The following is a 25061-nucleotide window of genomic DNA, read 5'->3' as shown; positions in this document are numbered from 1 at the left end:
TACTCAGTTTTGTGATTTTGTTCATTCAAAAAGTAGCTAACTCTTATATAGCAAAACTTTGAACAGAATGGTGCAGACTGAAAAAAAAAATACTCCTTGAGCAGTGAGCAGTGATCAAATCTGTTTGAGGTCACTGTTGCTTTAAAACAAACCACTATCTTTGAACTTTGCTCTTTTGAACCCATAGCTACTGAAGTGATCAAACCAACCACTAACTGTGAAAAAGGACACTTCTGATTGGTTGGAAAAGTTGCACACCCCCATTCCTTCCCCTATCTTAGTTCTAGAGTCCACCTTTTTTAACTTTGGGTCTACGCTCACCTATTTCACTTGAGGCATTAGGTCCCAGTCCCACACCTGACAGCAAAATGTCTGACACAGCAGCCTTCGATACCAACGTGCTGACCCTCACCAGGTTTGTTCTGGAGGAAGGCAGGAAGGCCCATGGAACAGGTGAGCTGACAAACTTGATCAACTCCATCTGCACCGCTGTCAAAGCCATCTCAACTGCTGTCAGGAAGGCTGGGATCGCTAACCTGTGAGTACAGTTCTTTTCATTCCCAGGTGGGGAAAAAAAGGGAAACATGCATGCATGTGGAAAAATGAGGCTGTCAAATTCTCATCGGACTGATTGATGAGAAAGGGAGCTACAGTTTCCACCCTATTAAACATTTATAAGTCAATCAAGGTTACTATTATTTGATGACTTTCATTTGTTTTTTATTTTACCATTATTTTTTGGTTATCAAGTTTCTATTCCAGTGCATTAGTTTTTCTCTCTTAAGGGTCTCATATTATGCTCATTTTCAGGTTCATACTTGTATTTGGAGTTTCTACGAGACCATGTTCACATGCTTTTATGTTCAAAAGCAGTTAATTTTTCTCATACTGTCTGCCTGAATATACCTGTATTTAGGCTCTGTCTGAAGCATTCAATTTTAGTGCCTGTCCCTTTAAGCTTCCCTCCCTTTTATAAAGCACTCTCTGCTCTTGGTGGCTTAGTGGTAGAGCAGGCACCCCATGTACAAGGCTGTTGCCACAGCGGCCGGGTTCGAATCCAGCCTGTGGTCCTTTGCTGCATGTCATCCCCCCTCTCTCTCCCTTCACACTTATCTGTCCTGTCCATTAAACGTAAAATTCAGATTCAGATTCAGAATACTTTATTAATCCCCAGGGGGAAATTGTTTTTGTTCCAATGCTCCGTGCAAAGTAGAAATAGAAATACAGCATGAATGGAAACAAGAGATAAAGATGAAGACATAAATAAGATACTAAAATAGACAATGAAATAAATAAAATAAAATATTAAAGTAGACATTAAATAAAATAAAATAAAATATTAAAGTAGACATTAAAATAAAATAAAATATTAAAGTAGACAATAAAATAAAATAAATAATAAAATAGTAAAGTAGACAATCTGAAATATATACAATATACAATGAAATGGTTGTAGATACAATGAAATGGTATGAATGGCCCCCCCCCCCAAAAAAATGGCCCAAAAAATATCTTTAAAAAAAAGCACTGTCTGCTCCGATTGGTCAGCGTTTCCAGGTCATCCACATCTGCACTCTTAGTGTCTCTGCACCGTCCTTGCAGCTGATAAATGACTGTGGCAGCACTGTAGCAGCAGTTTCTGCCTTTTTATATAGTATAGTTGTGACATCACAACTTTGCGGAAGTGGTAACGGCTCATTTAAAGGCACACTTTCTGAGTATGTACTGTCTCTTTCACTGTGGATTAAGCATTTTGATACTTTCACAATATTATATAGCATCTACACCTGCTATATCATAAAAGACATGGAAATCTGACTTTTTACAATATGGAACCTTTAAATGTGTTTGACATAAGAGTTGTATATCAGCCTTTAGTGTTTGTTTTAGTTACACGCAATATGACGTAAGAATCAGTAAGCAGTTTTAACACCCCAGCCAAAGGTGAACCCTGCACATGTTGTGTACAAACCCCCAGGCCAGAGATCAAGAAGATAAGGGACTTTTACCTTTTGTCACTAGTTTTAACAAAAATAATAATGCTGGCAGTTAACAAGAAAGCCTGAATCATTACATTCCCTTAACTGTGCTTTTAAAATTGCATCAGTATGGATAGCTTTTTTTTTTAGGCTTTGATCATTTTGGCCTGCTCCTCTTTCCTTTCTTGAAAGATATGGCATTGCTGGAAGCACCAACGTGACAGGGGACCAGGTGAAGAAACTGGACGTCCTGTCCAATGACCTGGTCATCAACATGATCAAGTCCTCATTCACCTCCTGTGTGCTGGTGTCAGAGGAGGACGAGAGGGCACTTATTGTGGAACCAGAGAAGCAGGTACTTGACATCTGTACACCATATACATGCATATCTGTGCAAATATGTCTGCTTTTTCCTTATGTTAAAGATTTCCACATGTTTTTCTGGTATTATTATGACACTGATAACATATGTTCTTAAATGGCAGGGAAAATACATTGTGTGCTTTGATCCATTGGATGGTTCCTCAAACATTGACTGTCTTGTCTCGATTGGAACAATTTTCGGCATCTACAAAAAGGTTAGTAATGATGAATCTGCATGCTGATTCAAAACACTTTTAATTCATATTGATTTCCCCCTGAATTCATTCATTTATTTTTCTGAAAGCCCTCTCCAGAGTTTTGCAAATTGGCAACTGTAAAATAAAAGTAGGGTCTCGTAGTGTAAAGTAACTAAGTACATTTGCTCAGATCCTGTACTTAAAGGTCTAGTGTGTAGGATTTAGGGGCCTCTTTTGGCAGAAATGATAAATAATATGCATAACTATTTTTTCATTAGTTTATAGTCTCCTGAAAATAAGAATCTTTGTGGTTAATTACCTTAAAATCTGATGTATTGCTATAGATTAAACTACCAAACTGTATCCTCTTGCCCTGTATGCTTGTCAAAGACAGCAACATTCCAACTGGCAGTGTCAACAACCGTATTGGTTTCCAAAATGCCTCTCCCTGTTGTTGTGACATTTTTTCATGTGTTGTTTCACAGACCACAGATGGTGAGCCATCTGAGAAGGATGCTCTGCAGCCTGGAAGAAACCTTGTGGCAGCGGGTTATGCTCTGTATGGCAGCGCCACCATGATGGTCCTCTCCACTGGTCAGGGAGTCAACTGCTTTATGCTTGACCCTGTAAGACCAAGATTTTACTGTCATAGATGATATTAAAACTTCTTTCTGCTCATTATTTCAGTTTATATGTGTATTCATTATCATATTCTGTAATGTTTGTCACTATCTTGCATTTCTCTTTTAGGCAATTGGCGAGTTCATCCTGGTGGACAGAGATGTGAAGATCAAGAAAAAGGGAAAAATCTACAGTTTGAATGAGGGCTATGCACAGCATTTTTATCCAGATGTGACAGAGTACCTACAAAAGAAGAAATACCCAGAGGTAATGGCAATGAGGGAACTGTGTATGGTCACTGTTGCTTTTAAACACCATTACATGTACACTGCAAAGGCCTAATGTGGAATTGCCTACAAAATATTTTGAATTTTGAACATCCACATGACTTGTTGTCTAAAATTCTACATTAAAATGTTTCTCTAGGATGGTTCTGCTCCATATGGCAGTCGATATGTTGGCTCAATGGTAGCTGATGTTCATCGTACTTTGGTGTATGGAGGGATCTTTTTATATCCTGCTAATGTCAAGAGTCCTAAGGGCAAGGTGAGCATTGGGGTATTTTACAAATGGACAAAAACGTGGAATCATTCTGGAATCATTTCAGATGTTAAGTTGCAGTAAAATCCACACATAAGTTCTTTTGTCTTGTATCATCACACTCCTGTTTCTGCTTCCTGTTGTTCAGCTGAGGCTGCTGTATGAATGCAACCCCATGGCCTTCATCATGGAGCAGGCTGGAGGCATGGCCACCACAGGATCCATGAATGTTTTGGACATCCAGCCCACCAGCATCCACGAGCGAGTGCCCGTGGTCCTGGGATCCCCTGATGATGTGAAGGAGTATCTTTCCATCTGCAAGAAGCATAAGAAATGAGGTATTCCACTCTTATGTATCAGCCTTACACAGGAGCATATATAATGAGCATCAATTAGCAAACAGTCTGGGATCATAAATAATTTTGTTTTTTTTTGTTGTTTTTTTTCAGTCTCTTTAAAGGACTGACAGCACAACCAAGAGGCTCAATCAGGACATTCATTGTGAAGTGCTTTCAACTCATTCCCTCAACTGCACTGATGAAAGAACCAGGAACCTCGCTGGGCCCTACGTCTGCCTTGCACTATGCTAATTCCACCTTGCTGCTGTGGGCGATATTTGTAGAGACTTACCCTGTATTTTTTAAATAAAGGCAAATTAAAAAACACTTACGATGTTTGAGTTGCAAATATCTTGCATGCATGTATAGGTTGATGTCTGACTCTCTATGCAAGGACATACTGTATTTTTCTTTGTGTTAAAACTCTTTGTGGATGAATCATTGGATGCACTAGAAGTTTGTTTGTCGTTTTGTTTCCATCCAAATTGCCCATTTTTACTGCCACATACAATTTCAGCCTCTTTCAAAGGCTGAACAATACTGTGTAATTTCATTGACCATCTGCTCAAATTGCTTTCAGAAGCAACAAACCGAACACAGCACTTTGGGCTGAGGTACAACAGGATGTCCACACACTTACACATGGGCCCACAGTCTGATTTGCAGCTGGTGGGCAAATCTTGTTACCTTTAGACAGACCCAGGCTGCTCCTGTTTCCAGTCTTAATTCTGAGGTAAGGTAATTGCCTGCTGGGTTCAGCTTAGAGTATCCATCTTCTCAGCTTGGCAAGAAATCGAATAAACATTCACCAAAATGTAAAAACTGTTCTTTTAAAGCTGGGGTCAACAGTTTTGTTTGACATCATTGGGCAATCATCCCATAATAAATGGAGCATTTTGTGATTCAAGTCGTCTGAGGGAAAAAGAAATTGATTTCTGTACCTCCTCTTGACTATGTTTTCAGGCTTTAGAAAATCAAGGTTGTGAAGGGAGACTATCAGAGAGAGGACATTCCTGTTTTTTTGAAGTCCCTTCAGTGAAAGCCTGATTTAATGGTGGAGAATCCTGCAAAGAAAGTTGCTATTCCAGCATTGGCAACAACCACCGACACTGCAAACCAACCCCAAAAGAGGAAGACTGACGTATCAAAAAGAGTGTCTGACAATAAACAAAATAAAACACCTGTCCATGTCAGCAAAGTGTTTCAGAGATGGAGAGAAAATGTTGCCAATAGTTCAGCCTTCTGCTAACTGAAGCTAAGGACTCACAACTGGGGCTTCAAGTTCATATTTATTTAGCTAACATTAGCAAGAGCCCTGAATCATAATGGATCCTCTGCCTCACTGCCTGCCACTACACACCACCTTGCCTCGCCAGGAGGAGAGCGGGCAGCTCTGGAGACAGACCCCCAGTCAGCAGCAGCAGCACAGCCCGACTCCTCGCCAGTCCGGCAAAGTTTTTGTTACTGCCATTAGACAACAGATTAGACTCAGCGCTACAGCTCGCTACCAGCCCACTGTGAGTTTGTGCTGGCCAAATTCGAGGCACTATCACCACTGACCAAAGCTTGGTCTCTGGAGCTGCTGCCATCTTTCCTCCCGGCAAAGCAGTCCACAGCAGTCAGGAGCAAGGCGGAGGGACCATGAAGTGGCTAGATAAGTAATTCTTGTCTCATTTGTGATCTGATAACAGAGAGTGAGGCAAGGAGGAGCTGAGCGAGTTGGCTGTTGCAACTTTACAATGAAATAAGATTACATAATAGTGTATGGGAAACACTGTGTTAGGGTATGAAGAGCATGCATTTTCCCATGTTCGTCTGGTTGGAGGGGCTCTGGACAGGGAGGGGAGAGCTGCAGGAGGGTGCATTTTCAACTTAGTCCTTTTTTTTTTTTTTTTAAAGCCTTTTCCAGATTTTTTGCGTACCCCAGCTTTACCTGAAATGACATAGAAGCAGAAACATAAAGGACAGTAGAACATCTTTAAAAAGCAAACAAAGAAACAAACAAAAAAACTTATGTCCATACCCATTAACAACTTTAATTTCTCCCAAAACCTGTTTCCTTGTTAGCCTCAGATGATTTCTGGCATCAGCAGCACACCCTGACAGACCTTAGTAGAGCCAGAAATGTTTCAGCTTTGCCACTTCACTAATGAGCCATAAAGACTCGCTGAGACAGGAAAAAAGATCCAACAGTATGTTGACACAAAGCCTAATTCAATCAATCAAGTTTATTTCGCAAAACAGTCATTATGGTCCGTAGAACAACAGTGCCTTCGAGTCGGCATACACAGTCTGTATCCTTCCCAATGTTGTACTGTAGCTTCCAGCAGAGGAAAAAAAGAAAGATTGAAAGACTGATATGAAATTTAATGAGCTTTTAATAGCATTACAACACAATAATAACACAGTTGTGCGGATCTCTGGCTGCTGATGTCACTTGGAAACTTGGCATTGAAGCGAAAAGCTCCTCTGAGAACATAATGGAATTTTTATTGCTTTTTTAAAAACGTAAGTCTTGGCAATCTAAAGCCTCTTGAATATTGCATGTGAGTCATATGAAAGTAAAATTATGTGAATTGATAGCAGATGTTTGATCAGAGACGGGAAGCTCAGTGCTTTCAAAAGATCTTCTTTGTATATATAGAGAATACAACATAATTTATGTAGCTCCAGCGTGCTGGATGGAATCCATATTGTCTGGTATTCACTAAAAACTGAACCACTTCCTCTTTTTTATGGGTGTTTGTCAGTGTCAGCATTCAAGGGCCTCAGTGCCCATGAGACACACAAACATTTACACACTTTAGGCACACTTGTTTATTTCAATTTTGTTCAGACTGTGTATGATTATAGGTTACTGAGTCAATATTTAGATTTTGCAGGAAAAGCAAAACCCAGTCTGTTTATTTTTCCCTTGCTACTGTGTGTGGGGTGTGTGTCTGTACTGTATATATGCATGTTCTCATAAGGACAAGATGAGACGACACATGTTGGTTTGAATATAGTCATACTATTGAAATGTATATTCAAATTAAGTAAAGCTCTCAAAGGTTATTGTTGCTTTTCAGGACAGGCATTTCCTTTTCCCCCCAAAATGAGTAATGTCTTAAATCTGGTGATATCAGTAACTATTAATTTTTCTCTGACAAAAGAGAAAATCATATAATAAGTTTGAAACAGGAGTAGGTGACCAGGGTTCTTATTTTTTTAAGTCTTCCACTTGTCTTGATCTCAGGCTCAGCATTTTAAAACTGGTCTAGTTGTTCCTGGCTGCTGATTTGGGATCAGTTGAAGTATCCTTGATTCAACAAAATAGTACACCCGCTGCCTTTTCCTCTCTGGCATTGTGCCAGTTGTGCAGCTCAGCACTTCCCGGCACAGTTCGCTAACAGTAACATCACTTCCAGCAAGTTACTAGTTAACTACCTCAGCTAACATGGCAAAATGTTTGCAAATTCTACCATAATTTAATTTGATTTCTTGCTCTGGAATCACTTTTGACTTAGTCTCGACTGCCTTTGGACTTTGGACTCAATTAAAAATCCAGTGTGTAGGATTTACAGGGATATATTTTGGCAGAAATTAAATATAATAATTATAACTGTGTTTTCATTAGTGTATAACCATACTAATGCACAGGGCAGTAGTGTGACAAAGCCTTTCACTCAGGAGACTGTTAATAGTTTTCTGTGTGTCAGTCAGTTGATTTATTTGAATAAAAACAGATTTTTAGTATGTGTAGCACACAATGCTATGTACATTACATTAGCAACAAACGTACTTATTTTAAGCCAAATGATGTTATTTTTCTAAACCTAACCACATTCTTTTGTTGCCCAAACCTAAAGAAGTAAACCAAAAGAGATGGTTTTTTTTTTTTAAACCTCCATTCTAAGTATGTTTTGAGAGGAAACAGTATGCATTTACAGGCAGAAACTGTACATTTCCTGTGAAAACTGACTTTTTATTTGAAGAGACACAATGCATGTAACGAGTGTCCAAAACTGACACAGGAGGGTTACCCTCAAGCATCATAGCTTGACATAGGGCCACTTACCAAGTGTCTGTATCTGACGAGTTGGAAGTGACAATATGCTGGAAACTAAGATGTGCTTTGTTGTTATTACCGTAGAATGAGACATTTAGGTCTAAATACAGAGTCGGTCCTCTTCCATGGAGCCCACCATGTTGCTTCTACTGTAGTCCAAAATGGACAAACCAAACAAGGACCATTTGTGCTTTTTGTTTTTGCATTGGCCACCATAGCTTTTTTACACACTTGGCACACAGGAGAAGGTTCAGTTGATTGCATTCTATTGCCACTAAATCCTACACACTAGAACTTAAGTTGGTCTTGACTACAGCCCTGTAGGTGGCATACCAGAATATTTTAGCCATCTGCCAATTGATCTGTTGTTAAATGATATAATAATACAATATGTCATATATTTGCAACACTGTTTTGTCCTTTTTTCTGTCTGACCTAGACAGGTCAGTACCTGTTGTTGTCTGTTGTAGTCCTTCCTTGTCTGTCTGATATCCAGCCCGTGTCCAGACAGGCTCTGTTTACTTTACACTCTGATGAAGAGTGTTATAGTGCTGCGTATGTAGTGTGTCTTTGCAGCTGACAGCTTACTCAACAACCTCCCCCCTCTCTGCAGCTCATCTCAGTTTTGCTGGTGCTGGATGAAAAGGACCACTAAGACAAAAGATCCACCAGTTTGTCATTATGCAGAAAGACAAGAAATAAAGGACAAATAGGCCTATTATGAAATAAAAGAAGTCGATAACAAGCATGTTCTTTTTAGCCATACTAGCAGCAATGCTCTGTCAGTCAGTCAATTTACCACTTTGGTCTAGACTGAATTATCTGCTATTTCATGGATTGTTGAGAAATTTTGTTCAGACATTCATTTTCTCCAGAGGATCAGTCTTACCGACTTTGATGATTCTCTGATTTTTTTTCTCTATTGTCACCTTGAGGTTGGGGTTTGTGCTTATAGTGAAAAGTGTAAACAACTCAGCACAAAAGTAGACAAATTGTGGCACACCATCAAAGTCCCTTGACTTGCAGGATGAATTGTAATAACTTTGGTGATCCTTTAACTGTTCCTCCAATGCCATGGTCAGGTAAAAAATTAAAATTGTCCAGCACTTTGGTAACTAAACTAAACATTTGCAAATACTAATGATTGTCATCCACCTCCCTTAAGTAAGATGGTGACTGTGGTTGCTAAACATCAGCATGTGTGCACTGTCATTGTGAGCATTGTACAGCCTCATTTAGACAAAGCACGGCTGTAGACTCTTACTGGTTTTGGGGGCACTTTTATTTCTTTTACGAGAAGACAGTCAAGGGTTGACAGATAATGAGAGGAGACAGAGATGCAGTTATGAAATGGAAATGAAGGTCCCCAACTGCGACAGTAGCTCATAAGCAGAAGATAAAAACTATATCTGTATATCTATTCAGCCACAGACTTCCACCATAAACAACATTCTGTCTGCCAGGTTGTGTACCATAAAAAGGTTTCATAACTTCAGTCATTCACCATCCCACCCCTTGTTTAACCCATCAGCATGGCTTTTCTCAGCACAGTGACAGTAGGCAGACTCACAGAGCCTATGTTTAAATTAAACATAAACTCTGTATCCCAGACCACCCTGACCGGAGCTAACTGCTAATCCAAATACTGCCTCAACTGTCGTCCAGACAGGACCCATATTTGTACCTGATACTTCATGCATCCCCAATCATACCCACCCCCTGCCCCACAAAATACTCATTTTTTGGAGGTAACAGTCCAAGTTTCCTTGGTAGATTCATATCACAAGATTGCATTTCACTTTTCCACATCCAAAATCTCAAAATCAAACTGACATCTGAGTGAGTCTCTGGTTACCCAGTCATGAAAAACTCTTGTCTGAGACTGGAACCAAAACTGATGTACCAGTAAGTGGGCCTGTACTGGAGCCAAGCTGGATGGGGGAAACCATTACTGCAGTTGAGAAGGCAAAGAAGTGAAACTGTTTTGACAAAGTTATGTTACCAGGCAACATTAATGCTTGCAGTGCACTGAGATAGTCCAGTAACTTCTCTTAAGTTTACCTTGATATCAGGTTTTATTAAACTTCCATCTGATCATGCATGTGAGACCTGCGTATTTCCACAGCGACTGCTTTAAAGGAAGTGTCTGGCTCAGCAAAATAGCTGGTAATTTATCTGAACGAAATAATAATGTATGGCATGTGTGTCCTCTGAATGGTTCCTGAATACTGAAAGAACTTTGATCTCCTTTTCTGTTTCATTTATGGTGTGTCAAATACAGTAGTAACCATGATATTTTGTGGTATTTGTCTATGGAAGTGGGGGAAAAATCCACTCAGATTAGCTTGATTTATTCAATGGTGTCATAGATTGGGACAGTTGGACCAGACCACCGCTGGTGCTGCGCCTAACAAAGGGTGGTGTGTTTGGATTTAAAGCATGTGGTTACTGTCACTGAAGACAGCCTCAACTGAGCTCTGACCACCAAACTCTTCATAAACCTAGAGTCAGTGTCTCTCCTGCTATAGGAAGTGTGTGTATTAAAGTTTAGGGACAATAGCTGTAATATAAATGGCAGGAATTGAACCACCAAACTACAGGCCTCTACATCCACATGAATGAAAACATATTAAAGGATATTCTTGGATCTGTTTGCATTTGTATATCTTTAGGTCTTTTTAGGGATGTGTCACTCTTCCCATGTAATACAGTTGTTGTGTATCTCAGGCTTCTTTAACACTGAGCTGGAATGATCTGCGCCTTTGTCAACTGCATCAGCAATTATTCACCGAAATGTCATAAATCAGCCCACACGCTTCCTGTGTCTAGCCTGATGTTCTAAGAATACTTCTGAGGCTGGCAGAAAGATAATCTAGCACCAATGGCCCATGCTATTCAAACAGCATCTTCAGTTCTGCACGAACATTGTGATTACTCAGGCAAATGTCAGGGAAGCCCTGGGTCACATCTCATTTTCTGTCTCTGTTTAACAGAGGAATTTAAATGTACCAAGGTCAGGACAGAGCTCTTGTTATCTGGGAGTAAGGACGTGGTAGTTAGGAGTGTGGTTCCAAATCCAACCAAGGGGAGGAAGTGGAACCCAAGATCGGCAGTTCAGGAGGCAGAGACAGCTCTTAGACATGCAGAGATTGTAGGTAATGTTCAGTTTGGCCGGGGAGGCCTGGGGCTTGGCTCAGGTAAACCGGTATGGAATACAGCAGGCCTCAAAGATAAAAGAAAGCTGGTTGTAGAACAGATACGCAGACAGGAAGAGATAGTAAGGGGTGCAAAGGTAGTGGCCCAGGCTAAACAGGGACAGTGGTTGAATTGGGAAAGTGTAGAGAAGAGGAAGCTTAGTTGGAGGGACCTGTGGAGTATGGAGGAGAATCGTATTAGATTCCTGGTAGGGGCTACATACGATGTGTTACCAACCCCCCAGAACCTAAAACTGTGGGTAAATGAGGACCCATCATGCCCATTGTGTTCACGTACCGCAACTTTAAAGCATATTTTGTCAGGCTGTAAAGTTGGCTTGTCACAAGGCCGATATACATGGCGACATAATCAGGTGTTGAAATGTTTAGCTGTAGGCATCGAAGGGAAACGAAGACAGGTGAATTCAGAAGGTGTTAAGGATAGGGGCTTAGTAATTCAGTTTGTCTGTGAGGGAGAGAAATACAGAAGGGATAAGTTAGTGAGGAGGCAAGGGTGTGGCCGCCTAGAAGGTGCTTGTGATTGGGAAATGCAAGTAGATTTAGGGGGAAAGCTTGTTGTTCCTCAGGAAATAGTCTGTACCAGGCAGAGGCCTGACTTAGTGTTGTGGTCAGTGAGTCAACAGATAGTTTATTTCATTGAGCTGACAGTTCCTTGGGAAGACTCAGTGGAAGAAGCCTTTGAAAGAAAAAAGCTTAGATATGCAGACTTAGGAGCAGAAGCTGAGCAGCGAGGATGGAAGACTAGGATTTGTCCAGTGGAAGTGGGGTGTAGGGGATTCATAGCAAGATCAACTGTCTCACTCCTGGGGGAACTCGGAGTGCGGGGACAGAATTTGAGGAAGACAGTGAGGGAAATGTCAGATGAAGCAATTAAATGCAGCCAGTTTATCTATTACAGAAGAAATAATGTCAGCTGGGGGCCAGCAGGGGGAACTACTAAGCAGGGCACATAACTCCTTGAGATCAGGTGGAGAGATCCACTTCCTGTCAGGAGAAATCCAGGAAGAGGAAGTATTTAAGTGTGGGAGTGGCCTATTGGAATCCATTTTGTTTGAGGCCATGCGGCAAGGTGAGTGTGCTTGCTGATCCTGTAAGTCCAGTTAGCTCCTTTAACTTTAGCTTATATTGTAGTTATGCTATGTAGTGTGTGAAATAGAGTATGGTGAATGTGACAGGAAAGCTAGTATCAGCATTGCTTCTGCCTGGAGCTCGCATGTACGGAGCCTGGGTTTGGTTGAAGATGGCAGTGCTGTTTGGGCTGAGAAAGCCATGTGTAAGTAAGAAGGAAATCCAGGAAGAGGAAGGTTATTTAAGTGTGGGAGTGGCCTATTTGAATCCATTTTGTTTGAGACCATGCTGCAAAGTGAGTGTGTTTGCTGATCCTGTGAGTTCAATTATCTCCTTTAACTTTAGCTTACATTGTAGTTATGCTATGTAGCGTGTGAAATAGAGTATGGTGAATGTGCTAGTAAAGGTAGTATCAGCATTGCTTCTGCCTGGAGCTCGCATAAACGGAGCCTGGGCTTGGTTGAAGTTGGCAGTGCTGTTTGGGCTGAGATCACTGTCCAGCCTCCTGGAGGTGTCATTGTTGTGAGGGCTCGTCTTGGGGAGGTAGACTGTACAGCCTAACCCGGCAGGGGAGTGTGATAGCCTAACAAGGCTTCCTTCCCTGGGTCTATCTTCTCTGTGGTAGTATAGGTAAGGTAAAGGAGGTTGTTCAGTTAGTGCGGGGAGCAGTGAGACCTGGCATTAGGGGAGTGTCTCTGGGACGCCAGAGATCACTGTCTAGCCTCCTGGAGGTGTCGTGGGACTAACTAGACGAAACACCGGTGAAAGGAGGTTCCCACCCGATGACCCCAAAGACATGTTAGTTATCACTGCTCACGGGTCTGTATAGTTAAGCCTTGCCATAATAGCTTATCGTAGGGCTTAGGAGGATTATTCACTGAGCGCTGATCCCTTTTTTTTTTTTTTTTATTAGAGCACAAACTTCTTGTGTTTATTTGAACTCCTGAAACAGCAGCTACACCTTGAAGATTGAGCTCAAAATGTGCCCCACACTGGCAAGATGCCAGATGGACTGATTTACAGGATGTGCCATGGAAATGAAAGACTGGCAATCTTGTATTCTGTTTCTTCAGTGATGTTGTAGGACTGTAGTGTGTGTGTATGTTTGCACAGAGTAATAATGCTACAATAATCCCCTCTAGCTCTTATTAAAGTATTTCATATCTTTTAAGAAAACATAACCTCTTTCTATGTTGTTTTACTCAAGGGCTTAAAGGAATAGTACAACATTTTGGGAAATCACGTTAAGCTAGTTAGCTTAGCATAAAGACTGGAAACAAAGGGAAGCAGCTACCCTGGTTGTAAGGGGGTGATAACATGAGACGCTAGAGACGCGGACGCTTCAAAGACGCCTGAAACGCTGGAAGCGCTTATTCAATGTGTGCTAGCTACTGGCGTCTGATGCTCAAAAAGTTGAAAATATTTTAACTTTTCAGCGTCTACGCACGTCTAAGAAGAAGCGTTTAAAAAGAAGCCTCTACAAAAACACGCATCTAAAAAGACGCCGGAAAAACGCCCGTCTAAAAAGATGCTTGAATGCTGGTCAGACGCGCCGTATCATAGGAAAACAATGGTTTTACTAGCGTCGTGTTTCTGGCGTTTCATCTCAGTGTGATCGCCCCTTAAAGGTAACAAAAATCTACCTTTAAGTGCAACTAAAGCTCACTAATTGGCATTTCATATCATTTGTTTAACCCATACAAGAACTGAGGTGTAAAAATAGCAATTTGTAGTTTGAGGACAGTTAATTATCAAACTCTTTCTTGGCCACAACCAGTAACTTTCTGGTGTTTCTGCTGGTTTCCTGACAACTGCTGAGGGCCAAGAAAAAGATTGACCAGGCCAGTTGCCAGAAGAAAGTGCTGGCATTTAGGTTTCTGCTAATCACAAATATGTTACATTCACACGTTTCATACAGTGTTCCTAAAGTGACTTGACAGTGTCAAGTATATGAGCTGATTTTGTCATTGGAAGATGGAGGGGATGGCAGATGTTGTGTCACCTGCCAAGCCACAGACCACTGCAGACCACTGTTCGAGACCACGCAGTCATCACCTTTTTTTTTTTTTTCTCCCTGATAATCTACTGTTCCACGTCCAGTCCACTAGGTGGCAGCTTTTAAATTGGATGCCAGCCAGCCCATAGATATCTATGAGCCGGCCTGCCACCAATCAAATTGATGAAGAAGGAAGCGCATACCATATGCGCACCGGTTGTTGTGGGCTGGGCCGAGTAAAGAGTCCAGGGCTGTTTTTTAGTCCCAGTCCAACCCTGCATTGCTGTCTTTCCAGTGTTTTTTAGGCACCAAATATGCACGTTTTGTTCAACATGTCCACAACATAATAACGTGCAAATGTTTTCTGGCGATTGGTTTGAGATCGGCAAAGAAACTCACCATAAAACGATTAGTTGTCATTTTGTTTATTACACATTTTAAACAAATGAGATATAAGGTGTTAGTGAACTTCAGAAGTGCTGGTATTATGGGTACCTCTGGGTACATTTTGTTACCATTTGACAGAGCCAGGCCAGCTGTTTCCTTCAGTTACCAGTCTTTGTGCTTAGCTAAGTTAACCGGCTGCTAGCTGTAGCCTATTTTACAGATATATGAGAGTCTTACCATTACCACACTTAGCATTGTGGTTAACAAAAGCAGTCATTACACTGTCACATGATGATTCAGTATACCTGATCAAAATGTCTATATTCATGCTCTTCAACATAATGTAGCACTTAATAAAACTTATTCACAGGATTAGATGAAGGAGCCTCCTAAGTTTAGGCTTCAATTCACTAAATCTTATTCTCAGTGACCAAGGGTCAGCCATTCAGCACATACCTCCTTTTTTTCTCGTCAGCTCTTGTAATGTGGATGCTGGCTAGTCACTTTATTCCTTTCAGGTTTCTTGTTAAGGCCTTGATCTAGTGAACAATAATTTCTCTGTGTAGAGGTTGAGGTGGCATATCTGTATCTGAGGAGCTATTTCCTTTCAAAGAGAAATGTGATCCAAGTTTGGAGAAGAGAGGAGAGGTCATGTTTCAAAAAAACTTGTCTGCCTTAGAGTCTTTTTTTCTCTTGCAAAAGCTACTCACCTCCTTTTTAAAACGCAGATACCATCATCACCTCTGGAGAAATTTGTGTGGCTTTATTATCTTCCGCTCTTTGAAAAGAAATGGCTTTGCTATCTTATCATTACCTGACCACTGTCACCAAGTCTCTCTATATTGCAGGGCCAAGCAATCCTGGAGAGTTTCCATTGTTCCACAGATTTTACTGCAGGTGTCATCAATCTACTACAGCCGCCACTATCAATTACCTGCCTTTGTGATGGCAAAACCAGCGTCTACCTCTCTGTCTGGAGTTTAACTCTCTGTTCCGATCTATTTAACAGCCCCATCTGCTTTCCTGCTAAGTCCCTGAGTAAAACAATAACAACGAGAACATGAATCTTTTTGTAACGTTATCCAGCTTTACTCCCTGCCGTGGTGTTAATCTGTTCCGTGAAACAAGCCAAAGGAATCTGAAAGTTTTGCTGATGGGAAACCAAAACAACAAAACAATTGTCTGTCTGTTCACCCTCATATTATACCACATTACAAACTTTTGGCTTTGACGATTATAATCCTCTGACTACCCTTGGCTACTTTCCAGCCGGAATGACCCATGTTTGAACTTGTGGCTTTGTTCTTCTCACTGAGTTCAAAGTCAAGTCTTTTTCCTGCCATGGTGCATGGCTTCCCCCAGAGGGATGCACTCTCAGAACATGTGGTATCATCCTAAAACATCTCTGGCGTGATAAAAGTATGGGGTGTGCTCTGGAGTCTGGAGAGAAAATACTGGGAAAGAAAATGATGCTGGTGAGCTCAGCGCTAATCTGTACCAAATTTCATGGCAATCTATAGAGAGAATGGAAGAGATAGGATCACCAAAGTCATTTGAATGCATTTGTCTGGAAACTAAGAATGTCTGTATGAGATTTTGTAGCAAGTCATTTGTAGACATAGATATATCTTACTGGATACGTAAATTCCTTGAAGTGCTGGTGGTGCAAGATGTAAAGTCAGGGGATTACTAAAGTCAGTAGGGTTCATCTACTGGATACCATGAATAAATCTACCAACTTTCATGACAATCAATTCAATAGTTGTTGATACATTTCACTAAAAAACAAAAATGTAAATGTCAAAGTGGTGCTACTGCTAACTTCACGGCATCACCAAAGTCATCAGGATTTATCCTCTGGGGATCATGAATTTCTGTACACAGTTTAATGGCAATCCATAAAATAGATGGGAGAAAGAGGATCACTAGAACTACTTTAATGCATTGTCCAGAAATTAAGAATGTCTGCATGAAATTTTGTATCTTTTAATCTTGTAATAATTCACTTGATAAGTAAAATCCTTGACATGCTCGTGGCACTGGATGAAAAGTTTGGGAATTACCAAGGTCTGTAGGATTCATCCTCATGGATATCTGTACCAAATTTCTTCAGTCAATCCAATAGTTGTTTTTCACATTTCTTTTAATCTCAGAATCCATCAACTATCAGTGTGACGACAATACAGCCTCTTGGTATGAGGACCAATATGTCAGGCTGATCAGGTGTGGCCAGCAGATATCTGAGCTAAAACTTCCTCTTCTGTGCACTGGTCTTTTTGGCTTATCTCTGTAAGCAGACTTCTGCATATGAACGTAGATACTTTTTTAAAAAAAGCTAATAAAGCTAACTTGCTGTCAGATGCCACACAGATTGTTTAGGCCTACCTGCTGTTCAAATGTGATCGATCAATACTACTCAGACCACCAATGGACCACAGACATAAACCCTTCTGATACCAAAATCGTTTCCCGTTGCCTACAGATTCTGCATACATATTTCTCAAGAGATCTCAATTAACTAATAACTAAAAATGTAAATGTCAAAGTGATGCTAAAGCAAACTTCACAGCATCACCAAAGTAATTAGGGTTCATCCTCTGGAGCATCGTAAACTGAAGTACAGAGTTTCATGGCAATTCATCCAGTAGTTGTTGACTGACAGACAAATGTTATGCTGTAGTGTGTGGCTAAAAGTACTTTGATCTGGGTGATTCAGTTCCTCCTGTCTAATCTTTCGGTTGCATACCAGACAACAAAATGATTGCAGTGTTGTTGACTTAATTCAAAAAGACACCTCTACTGCATATTCAGGTCATGACTATGCATGCAAGCTATTTTCTTGTTTTCACCAAAAGCATGAATTCCTCTTTTTCATGTGAGAAGAATAAAGACAAAATATCAGCATGTCTAAGACTGACATCTGAGAAGTTTCTATGAGCCACAGAAAAAAAAATGAAAAAATGCAGGCAGAAAAACACTTGGCAGCTTTTTAATATTGACTCCTTTTCCTCCCTCCCATCTCTCTCCACCCTCTCTCTCTGCCTCTCTCTGGGCTTGGAAGCACTTGAATACAAAGTTCAGTGAATTGTTCTGGCATAGCAGCTTGTGTGTAATGACTTCTGACAGCAGTGGAGACAAACTGAAGAGCATGTCTGTCTCCGCATGAGTATTTACAAATCTACTCTCGGGAACCGCATTCCAATTCTGGAAACACTATTATATGCAAGCCGCCATGAACAACCGCATGTACAGGATGCATATCCGGAGGTGCTCGTTTGAAATAAATGGAGGACGCGACTGCAAGGGACACTGCCTTCATATTCCCCGTAGAACAGTCTGAGAAGTTTGTTATAAACATAAAGTATCTCTGTGATGTATTAGAGTAATTTAAGAGGTACAGTTTGGGGGGAGAGCAGCTGCCTGCTCCATCATACAGAGCCACTGGCTCCACTGAATCTGGCTGTTGTTCTCATCTGGCTGCCATCCAACACTGATGGGATTTTGGATCTGCTATGCATTATGAACTCCTTCTTAAAAGTGAAATGCAAGTGTGGCCAGGGTGTGTTCTTTAGTTTGTTTCTGAAAAGAACGCTTTGTATGAGCCTTGTGCATTGGAGTGTGCGGCTCTACAAAGGGCAAAAGTTAGAGATACCCAAACTTTGCGCAAAAGTAAAAACCATGTTAAATACTTATGTCTTAAGTAGAGACACAGCACCCATATCTATCTCTGTTAAGAGCCTGCTTTGGCCTTCGTGGCTTGGGCTAATGTCAGGCTCTTTGTAGTTAATGTGGACCCTTGAGCAGTTCACCATTTGGGCTTTCTCTAACCTCCACTTTGATGTTGCTCTAAATTGAGTCTGCAGTCATCCTGTTGTTCTGGTATGCCAGCTGGAGGGGGGGGGGGGGGGGTGTTTTGGGTTGTTTGGCTAGGAAACTCTTTCTGCACTTGTCTTGACTCCTCTCTAATCTTTCTAATTGGAATCGGGGGGTCTGAAGGTCCCCTGAGAGCTGCCACATCTTTGTGGTCATAGTGTGCTGATGTGACGGGGTCAGAAGAACAGAGTTATCCCAATGACTGAGTGGTTTTCTTTTCTACACTTTGTTCTGGCCTCAAGGCCCCAAACAGATCCATACTGTTTTCGTTCCAAGTGGCTTCACGCTTGGTGGTTGTTTACATGGTGTGTGGCTGAAGTTGTTTTTCCTCTTCACACTCCTTTTCTTGTTAACTGTTATTGTCAGGAAACACTGTAGGAAATACCCTTTACCAAAAGGTGAAGTGCTGGGCCATTAGGATTTCACACCTCTGCTTACATTTGCACAGAATGGGCAGTAAAAAAAAAAAACAGCCAAATGTGTTTTTTCTTTTACTTTCCTCACATGAAGGTCTCTGGCACTTTCAGCTCAATGTCAGGAAATCATAGTTCCTAAACCTCAAAGCTGTTATGTCTTTATTGGTGTGTGCAAATGTGTCTGTGCAGTCTTCACGGGTACGCTGTGTCATAGCTACGCAATTGAGGCCTGTTGTGTTTCATGGTGGAAAGTGTAAGACAGGAGCTCTGCATGTGTATTAACAGCTGTCGTCTCTCCCTGTGGGGAAGCAACACAATCCCAGAGTTTTCTGAAGAAGCTGTGCCTCATTACATTTGGGTCTCAATGTAGGGATGAGCAATTATTCAAGAATGAGACCACAGCAGTCGAACTATATATCATGTGAAATCCAAACTTTGTAGGAGTATAATAGAAAGCAAGAGATTTATGGATAGACTGCGGAGATCATCTATCTGCCTGTCTACTTTTGACCACCGTGAAAAATCTGTGGTGGTAAGTAACAAAGTACAGAAGCACTGTACTTAAGTACATTTTTTAGATGCTTTACTTCAGTATTTGAATTTTCTGTGGTGGGGTGGGTGGATGGGTGGTTCTGTCTACAGAAGCCATAACCCAGTTACTCAAGATAATCCACAGACCTTGTTGTGAGCAGTTTTATGTAGGAACTATTTTCTTTATACTGAACTACACCTGCCAACCATATCACTGCACATAAGGAAGCATGCATCTGCTCATGGACGAGGGGCTCGGGCTTGTGACAGCTTTAAGATTTAAACATAAATGGCATCCTCCTCGGCTGAGCTTGAATGTTAGCTAACACAGTGGTGCTTTAATTTGATAATGATGATAAAGTGGATGCCAAGATGGCGCCTCTTCATTCCAATGGAGATGCTCGCCTGGCACATACTCCTAAAACATTTTCTAGCTTCTGGGTTTACTTCCACGGTATGCGGCCCACTGAATATGTGCAGTAGTGTTTCTCCTGCTGGCCTCGCTCAACTCATAGACTTAATACTGATATGACGTCACAGATTTTTAAATTGGTTTTCACAGCTTCAGGAGAGTTTTGCGAATATAAAACCATAATGGCTCAAAAATTCACAATAGAAAGAGCCATAACTGACCTTGTTTGCAGTTTCAGGTGTCCTGTCAACAGTTTTATGGACATCTCTTTTACAATGGTGGCCTTTGGGGAAAATGCTTTCTGGGCCACGGGGAATTTTTTACTGCAGTGTGATGAGCTTTCCTGGGGGCCTGGTAGATGCACACTTCCTTCTGTGCAGTGATACAGTTGGCAGGTGTAATTTGGTAGAAAGAAAATAGTTCCTACATGAAACTACTTACAACAAGGTCTGTGGATTATCATGAGTAACTGGGTCATGATTTCTGGAAAGAGACATTGCTGCTGAGTTTGTCAAATGGTTTGTTTTAGTTTGTTCGTTTGTTTTGGCACTTTAAGCACCACAAGCTGAGTGCCATGTAGTTCCATTATATTGGGGAGAATGCAGACATCTCTACAACCAATATTTCCAACACTCAGCAACTCACACCAAAACAATCTAGATTGATAAACAGCACTACAGGTAAGAGGAAAAATGCGTAATTTTGATTTTAGGATGAACTGTCTCTTTAAAGTGATGTACAGATGAATGGATTAATTACTAATATAAATTATTCTGAAATGGTCCCTTCTGCATAAAGAGTACAGCACTTTCACATTTGCTATAGCCTATAAGGGAAATTTCGGTTTATTTCAACCCGTCTCCTATCGTCCTAAATTTGTTTCAAGTGACTAGTGACATACAGATAATAGTTAGCATGTTAGCCGTTAGCCTAGATACAGCCGGGGCGCATAGTAGCGTCAGACCTGTTAAAACGTAAGTGAACGGGCATCCCTTCAAGTGCAAAGTTAGTCCACTAAACAAGCTTTTTTTTCCACAAAGACCGCCTCATATCGTTGGGATAAATGTCAGAGAACATATAGAAAATGACATGTAAATGTGTTGTCTTACCTTACGGGTGTGGTGCCATGTTTGTTTACCATTTAGCTCTGCTTTCCAAAGCGCGGCTGAAATATTGCGAGAACAAGCAGCGATCTCATACCGTGCTTGAAATCTTGCGAGCTCTAGATAAAGCCCAGCTGGATACTATTCCAGGTGGAGGTGTCTCATCCTCGGTCACATCCAGACCTTGAAAATAAGGCTGCAACCGGTCCCATTCCTTGCAACAGAGGCATTCCTCTTCTGTGGGCACTGGGGCACAGCATTCACAGGTACACCACCAATCTCCAGAGCTACACAGCCTTGCAGCAGCCATTCCTCCTCTCTCGTCCTCTACCTGTTGCGCCTCTCTCTCTCTCTCTCTCTCTCTCTCTCTCTCTCTCTCTCTCTCTCCTCTGTTCTTCAATTTCACGAAGCTCTTTGTCAGTGGATTCTGGCTCAAATAAATAAGGGCGGCCATCAAACTCTGCAAAATCAAATTCCTCCTCCACAAAGTCGAAGTCTGGCAAAAAGTCAGCCATTATTCTATAAATCTTTCATAAAATAAATGAATGAACTTTTCTGCTGATCGCTGCTTGTTCTCGTGATATTTCGGCCGCGCTTTGGAAAGCAGAGCTAAATGGTCAACAAACATGGTAGCACACCGGTAAGGTAAGACAACACGTTTACATGTTGTTTTCTATATGTTCTCTGACATTTATCCTAACGATATGAGGCGGTCTTTGTGGAAAAAAGCTTGTTTAGTGGACTAACTTTGCACATGAAGGTTGTCCGTTCACTTACATTTTAACAGGTCTGACGCTACTATGCGCCCCGGCTGTATCTAGGCTAATGGCTAACATGCTAACTATTATTTTTATGTCACTAGTCACTTGAAACAAATTTAGGACGATAGGAGACGGGTTGAAATAAACTGAAATTTCCCGTTAAGTGTATTAGGATACTTATACTTCTGTATTTTTACTTTAGTTTTACTTGAGGGTTATTTCTACACTATAGCTACTTTTACTTGTGTAAAGGATCTGAGTACTTCAGTACCTCTATACTGTAAAAAAAAAATTAGAAACCCATATACAAATAAAAACTGTAACGTGTCATTTCATACAACAGTATCATTTTTCTTTACATTTTTTAAATTAATTTATATTTTGAAACAACCAACAACAGAATACACAGTGATAAAATATAACTGTACATAAAGGAAAATAAATAAATTAATTAATTGAGTATACGCTCAGATAATGTAGGCTATTATATTTGTGTTATATACCGAGAAAAAGCACAGAAAAGGAAAGAAAGTACATGTATGTGTCAAATGCTTAACCATGTACTGACATAAACATCCATGCACTCATATAAGTTAGGCTTGTATACTCTGTATACAGTGAGCAGTATAGGTGATGCACATACTGGCCACCAAAACACAAGGATGCTCTCATCCTTCTGTACAAAGCATCAAATACAAAAAATAAAATCTTAAACGTTTTTATCACAAGATAAAGTTTAAGTTGGAGACAGTTTCCCTTTATCTCAGTGTAAAAACAGTAGCTTGCGTCACTGCCCGCATGTGACGACAGAATCACAACAGTTTATCGGACCAATCGGAGGTGGTTGTTGCAGTAACCTAATCAGCCCATCACCACACAGCCTTCATCACAAAGCTGCGGCAGCTCGGGAAGATGCGGGTTGGCAGGGAAGGCGGATGAGTGACTTTAGGAACAAGGATACATCGCGGTACTTTTGGAAGAGTTTGGGAAATAAGTTTATCCAAACTTTGACTTGGTTGTGTGGTCGGTGAGCGACAGGCATTCGCACGTGAAACCACCTAAAACGGACTGGGACTGGCGAGAACTGGAAACTTTTTCTCAAATGAACTTTTTAGATCTTCCTGCTTACTTTGTGGCGCCTCATTGACTTCAAGTCCCCAACTGTGATATGATATGAAACCATCTTGGAATAACCTTGTTTTGACGCAGCGTGATAGAACCACAGAAGCCCATATGAAGTCTAACTTTTTTAAGATTCATTCTTCCTGGAAATGGCAAGTCGTGCCATATTGATGGAGCGGACAGCGGTGTTGATATGCAGTGTATTGATCCTAATCATCGGCTTCTGTGTCGGATCTCCTAACCACAGCCGCCGGCTGGTCTGCTGGAAAGCCATCCTGAAGTGCCACGGAGAGCCGGAGTGCCATTACGCTTACGACCAGTATGTTTATGCTTGCGCGTCTGTCATCAATGGGGACCGCAAGAAGTGTCCCAGTCACTGCATCTCCTCTCTCATTCAGCTCAATCTAACCCAAAGCGGCCCGGCTCTGGAGGACTGCGACTGCGCCCTGGACCCGGTCTGCAGGAACACCAAACAAGCCATCGAGCCGTGCCTGCCGCGGACCAGCACCATGGGCTGCACCGAGGCCCGGCGGCAGTGTGAGATGGACCAGACGTGTAGCTCCGCTATGAGGGATTATTTATTTAACTGCCGGAAACTTTTCGGTGGGGAAAGGTGCTCGGACGATTGCCGCAGAGTGATCGCCAACATGCGCTCCATACCGAAAGCGCAACAGTTAGACACTTGTGTGTGTGATGGCACGGACAGGAACATATGCGAGTATATCAAATTCAGCATGAAAACTTTCTGCTCCGATGATAGGTTCGCGGGCAGCGGCTTTTCAGACGCCGAGGATGATTCTGATGACGATTATATCGACCAGGATGATTATCAATATGTGGAAAAATCAAAAAGTGACTCCCCACCTGCTCAGACATTGTTAAATGTCCTGACCACCATTTTGGTTTTAACCAAATTTATCTGATAAGCTGCTGCCATTAAGAACCGCAGGGAAGTCAGTGGTTTGGCTCGTTGTGAATCAAAAGTCAACTCACTAGAATCTGTGTGCCTTGTTGTTATCAGCCTTTTCTTTGTCATTAAACTAACATTTGGGGCTTTTGAGTTCAACACTAAACTTTCTGCTACACATCTGCACAGTTCACACAATCCATGCGATTAACTGTTTGTTAATCACCCAGTAGCACATGCTCAATTTCAGTTATAAAAATGTTAGTCATCTAATAATGCTGAAGGAGCCTATTTTTGTATGTTGGCTATGTAAAGATAGATTGTACAGTATATTGTATAAAAATATTTGTTTATGAGTGACAAGAGATTTGCACTGTATGAATAGGTAGGTTCCACTCTTTTACTACATTATGACCACACAGGAAGGAGAAATGTTTAAAGTGCCTAAAACCCTTTATAGCCTACCAGTTTTATTCACCATATGACCATATCAGAGGCATGCTGTGAAAGCACAGTAATTATCTTGTACCAGCTGTACAGAGACTTTCTCCACAACCCCTTCATTACAAACCAAAGTTGATGTAAGCCACTGAAATGTGTCTAAATCCCAGGGAAGATAATGCATCTGAAACAAGTAGCTCCTCCTTAACCTTGTAAACATGGATGTTTGCTGAAGGTATAACATGTTTATAACGTGTTTCATCCTTGAAAACTGTTCAAACATGAGAAGGTAAACTTCTCTTGGGGATTTGCAACCCAAATGGAGCCAAGAAGCTGTTGCGTCAGTTTGTTTATCCTCACCCCCTGTGTTTGTTAAAGGTCCTCACTGAGAAAATAAAAAGATAAGTGTGTGTTCAGGTGAGTGGAGACATTAAGTGCCCATTAAGAACACACTCCTCTGAATGTACATGCACATTAAATAAAGAAGAGTTTTTAAAGGATTCATTTGGACACTGTGTGACTCTGTCTTTAACTTTGAATCTTTCGTCTTTTTTAATTAATTTTTAAAAGTTTTTGGCTTCATGTATTGATTAAAAGAGCGCAAAGCAATGTTGGGTCATTGACAGTAATCTCAGCTCTTATTTTGTTAAATTTAAGTACTTAAGGTTAATTGTAGGTTAAGAGAAACAATATGAAAATGCTTAAGTCATCTTTTTTTCCATGATAGTTATTTTGACTGTCTG

General features: G+C 41.1%; 2 protein-coding genes across 2 annotated transcripts; both read left to right on the top strand.

The window, feature by feature from the left end:
• Positions 1-335: 335 nt before the first annotated feature.
• Positions 336-4365, top strand: fbp1b (fructose-1,6-bisphosphatase 1b). Its single transcript, XM_033646079.2, has 8 exons — positions 336-538; positions 2172-2334; positions 2465-2557; positions 3025-3165; positions 3290-3427; positions 3587-3706; positions 3849-4038; positions 4150-4365. Exons 1-7 carry the CDS (start codon positions 369-371, stop codon positions 4035-4037), a joined length of 1014 nt encoding a protein of 337 aa, XP_033501970.2. The 5' UTR covers positions 336-368; the 3' UTR covers position 4038; positions 4150-4365.
• An 18397-nt stretch (positions 4366-22762) lies between these two features.
• On the top strand, positions 22763-24818 carry gas1b (growth arrest-specific 1b). Its single transcript, XM_033646377.2, has one exon. It carries the CDS (start codon positions 23120-23122, stop codon positions 23891-23893), a length of 774 nt encoding a protein of 257 aa, XP_033502268.1. The 5' UTR covers positions 22763-23119; the 3' UTR covers positions 23894-24818.
• The last annotated feature ends 243 nt before the right edge of the window (positions 24819-25061 follow it).

The sequence above is a fragment of the Epinephelus lanceolatus genome, chromosome 19 (assembly GCF_041903045.1).
Source record: "Epinephelus lanceolatus isolate andai-2023 chromosome 19, ASM4190304v1, whole genome shotgun sequence".
In the NCBI taxonomy this organism is placed as follows: Eukaryota; Metazoa; Chordata; class Actinopteri; order Perciformes; family Serranidae; genus Epinephelus; species Epinephelus lanceolatus.
The sequence above is the reverse complement of the archived record's forward strand: the minus strand, read 5'-3'. Positions and strand labels throughout refer to the sequence as shown.

Bases quoted from the DNA above. Each gene is read 5' to 3' on its own strand.
- fbp1b (XM_033646079.2), top strand. From the start codon at position 369: ATGTCTGACACAGCAGCCTTCGATACCAACGTGCTGACCCTCACCAGG. The intron at 3,428-3,586 runs GTAATGGCAATG...ATGTTTCTCTAG, and splicing joins AAAAGAAGAAATACCCAGAG to GATGGTTCTGCTCCATATGG. The intron at 3,707-3,848 runs GTGAGCATTGGG...CCTGTTGTTCAG, and splicing joins TCAAGAGTCCTAAGGGCAAG to CTGAGGCTGCTGTATGAATG.
- gas1b (XM_033646377.2), top strand. From the start codon at position 23,120: ATGGCAAGTCGTGCCATATTGATGGAGCGGACAGCGGTGTTGATATGC.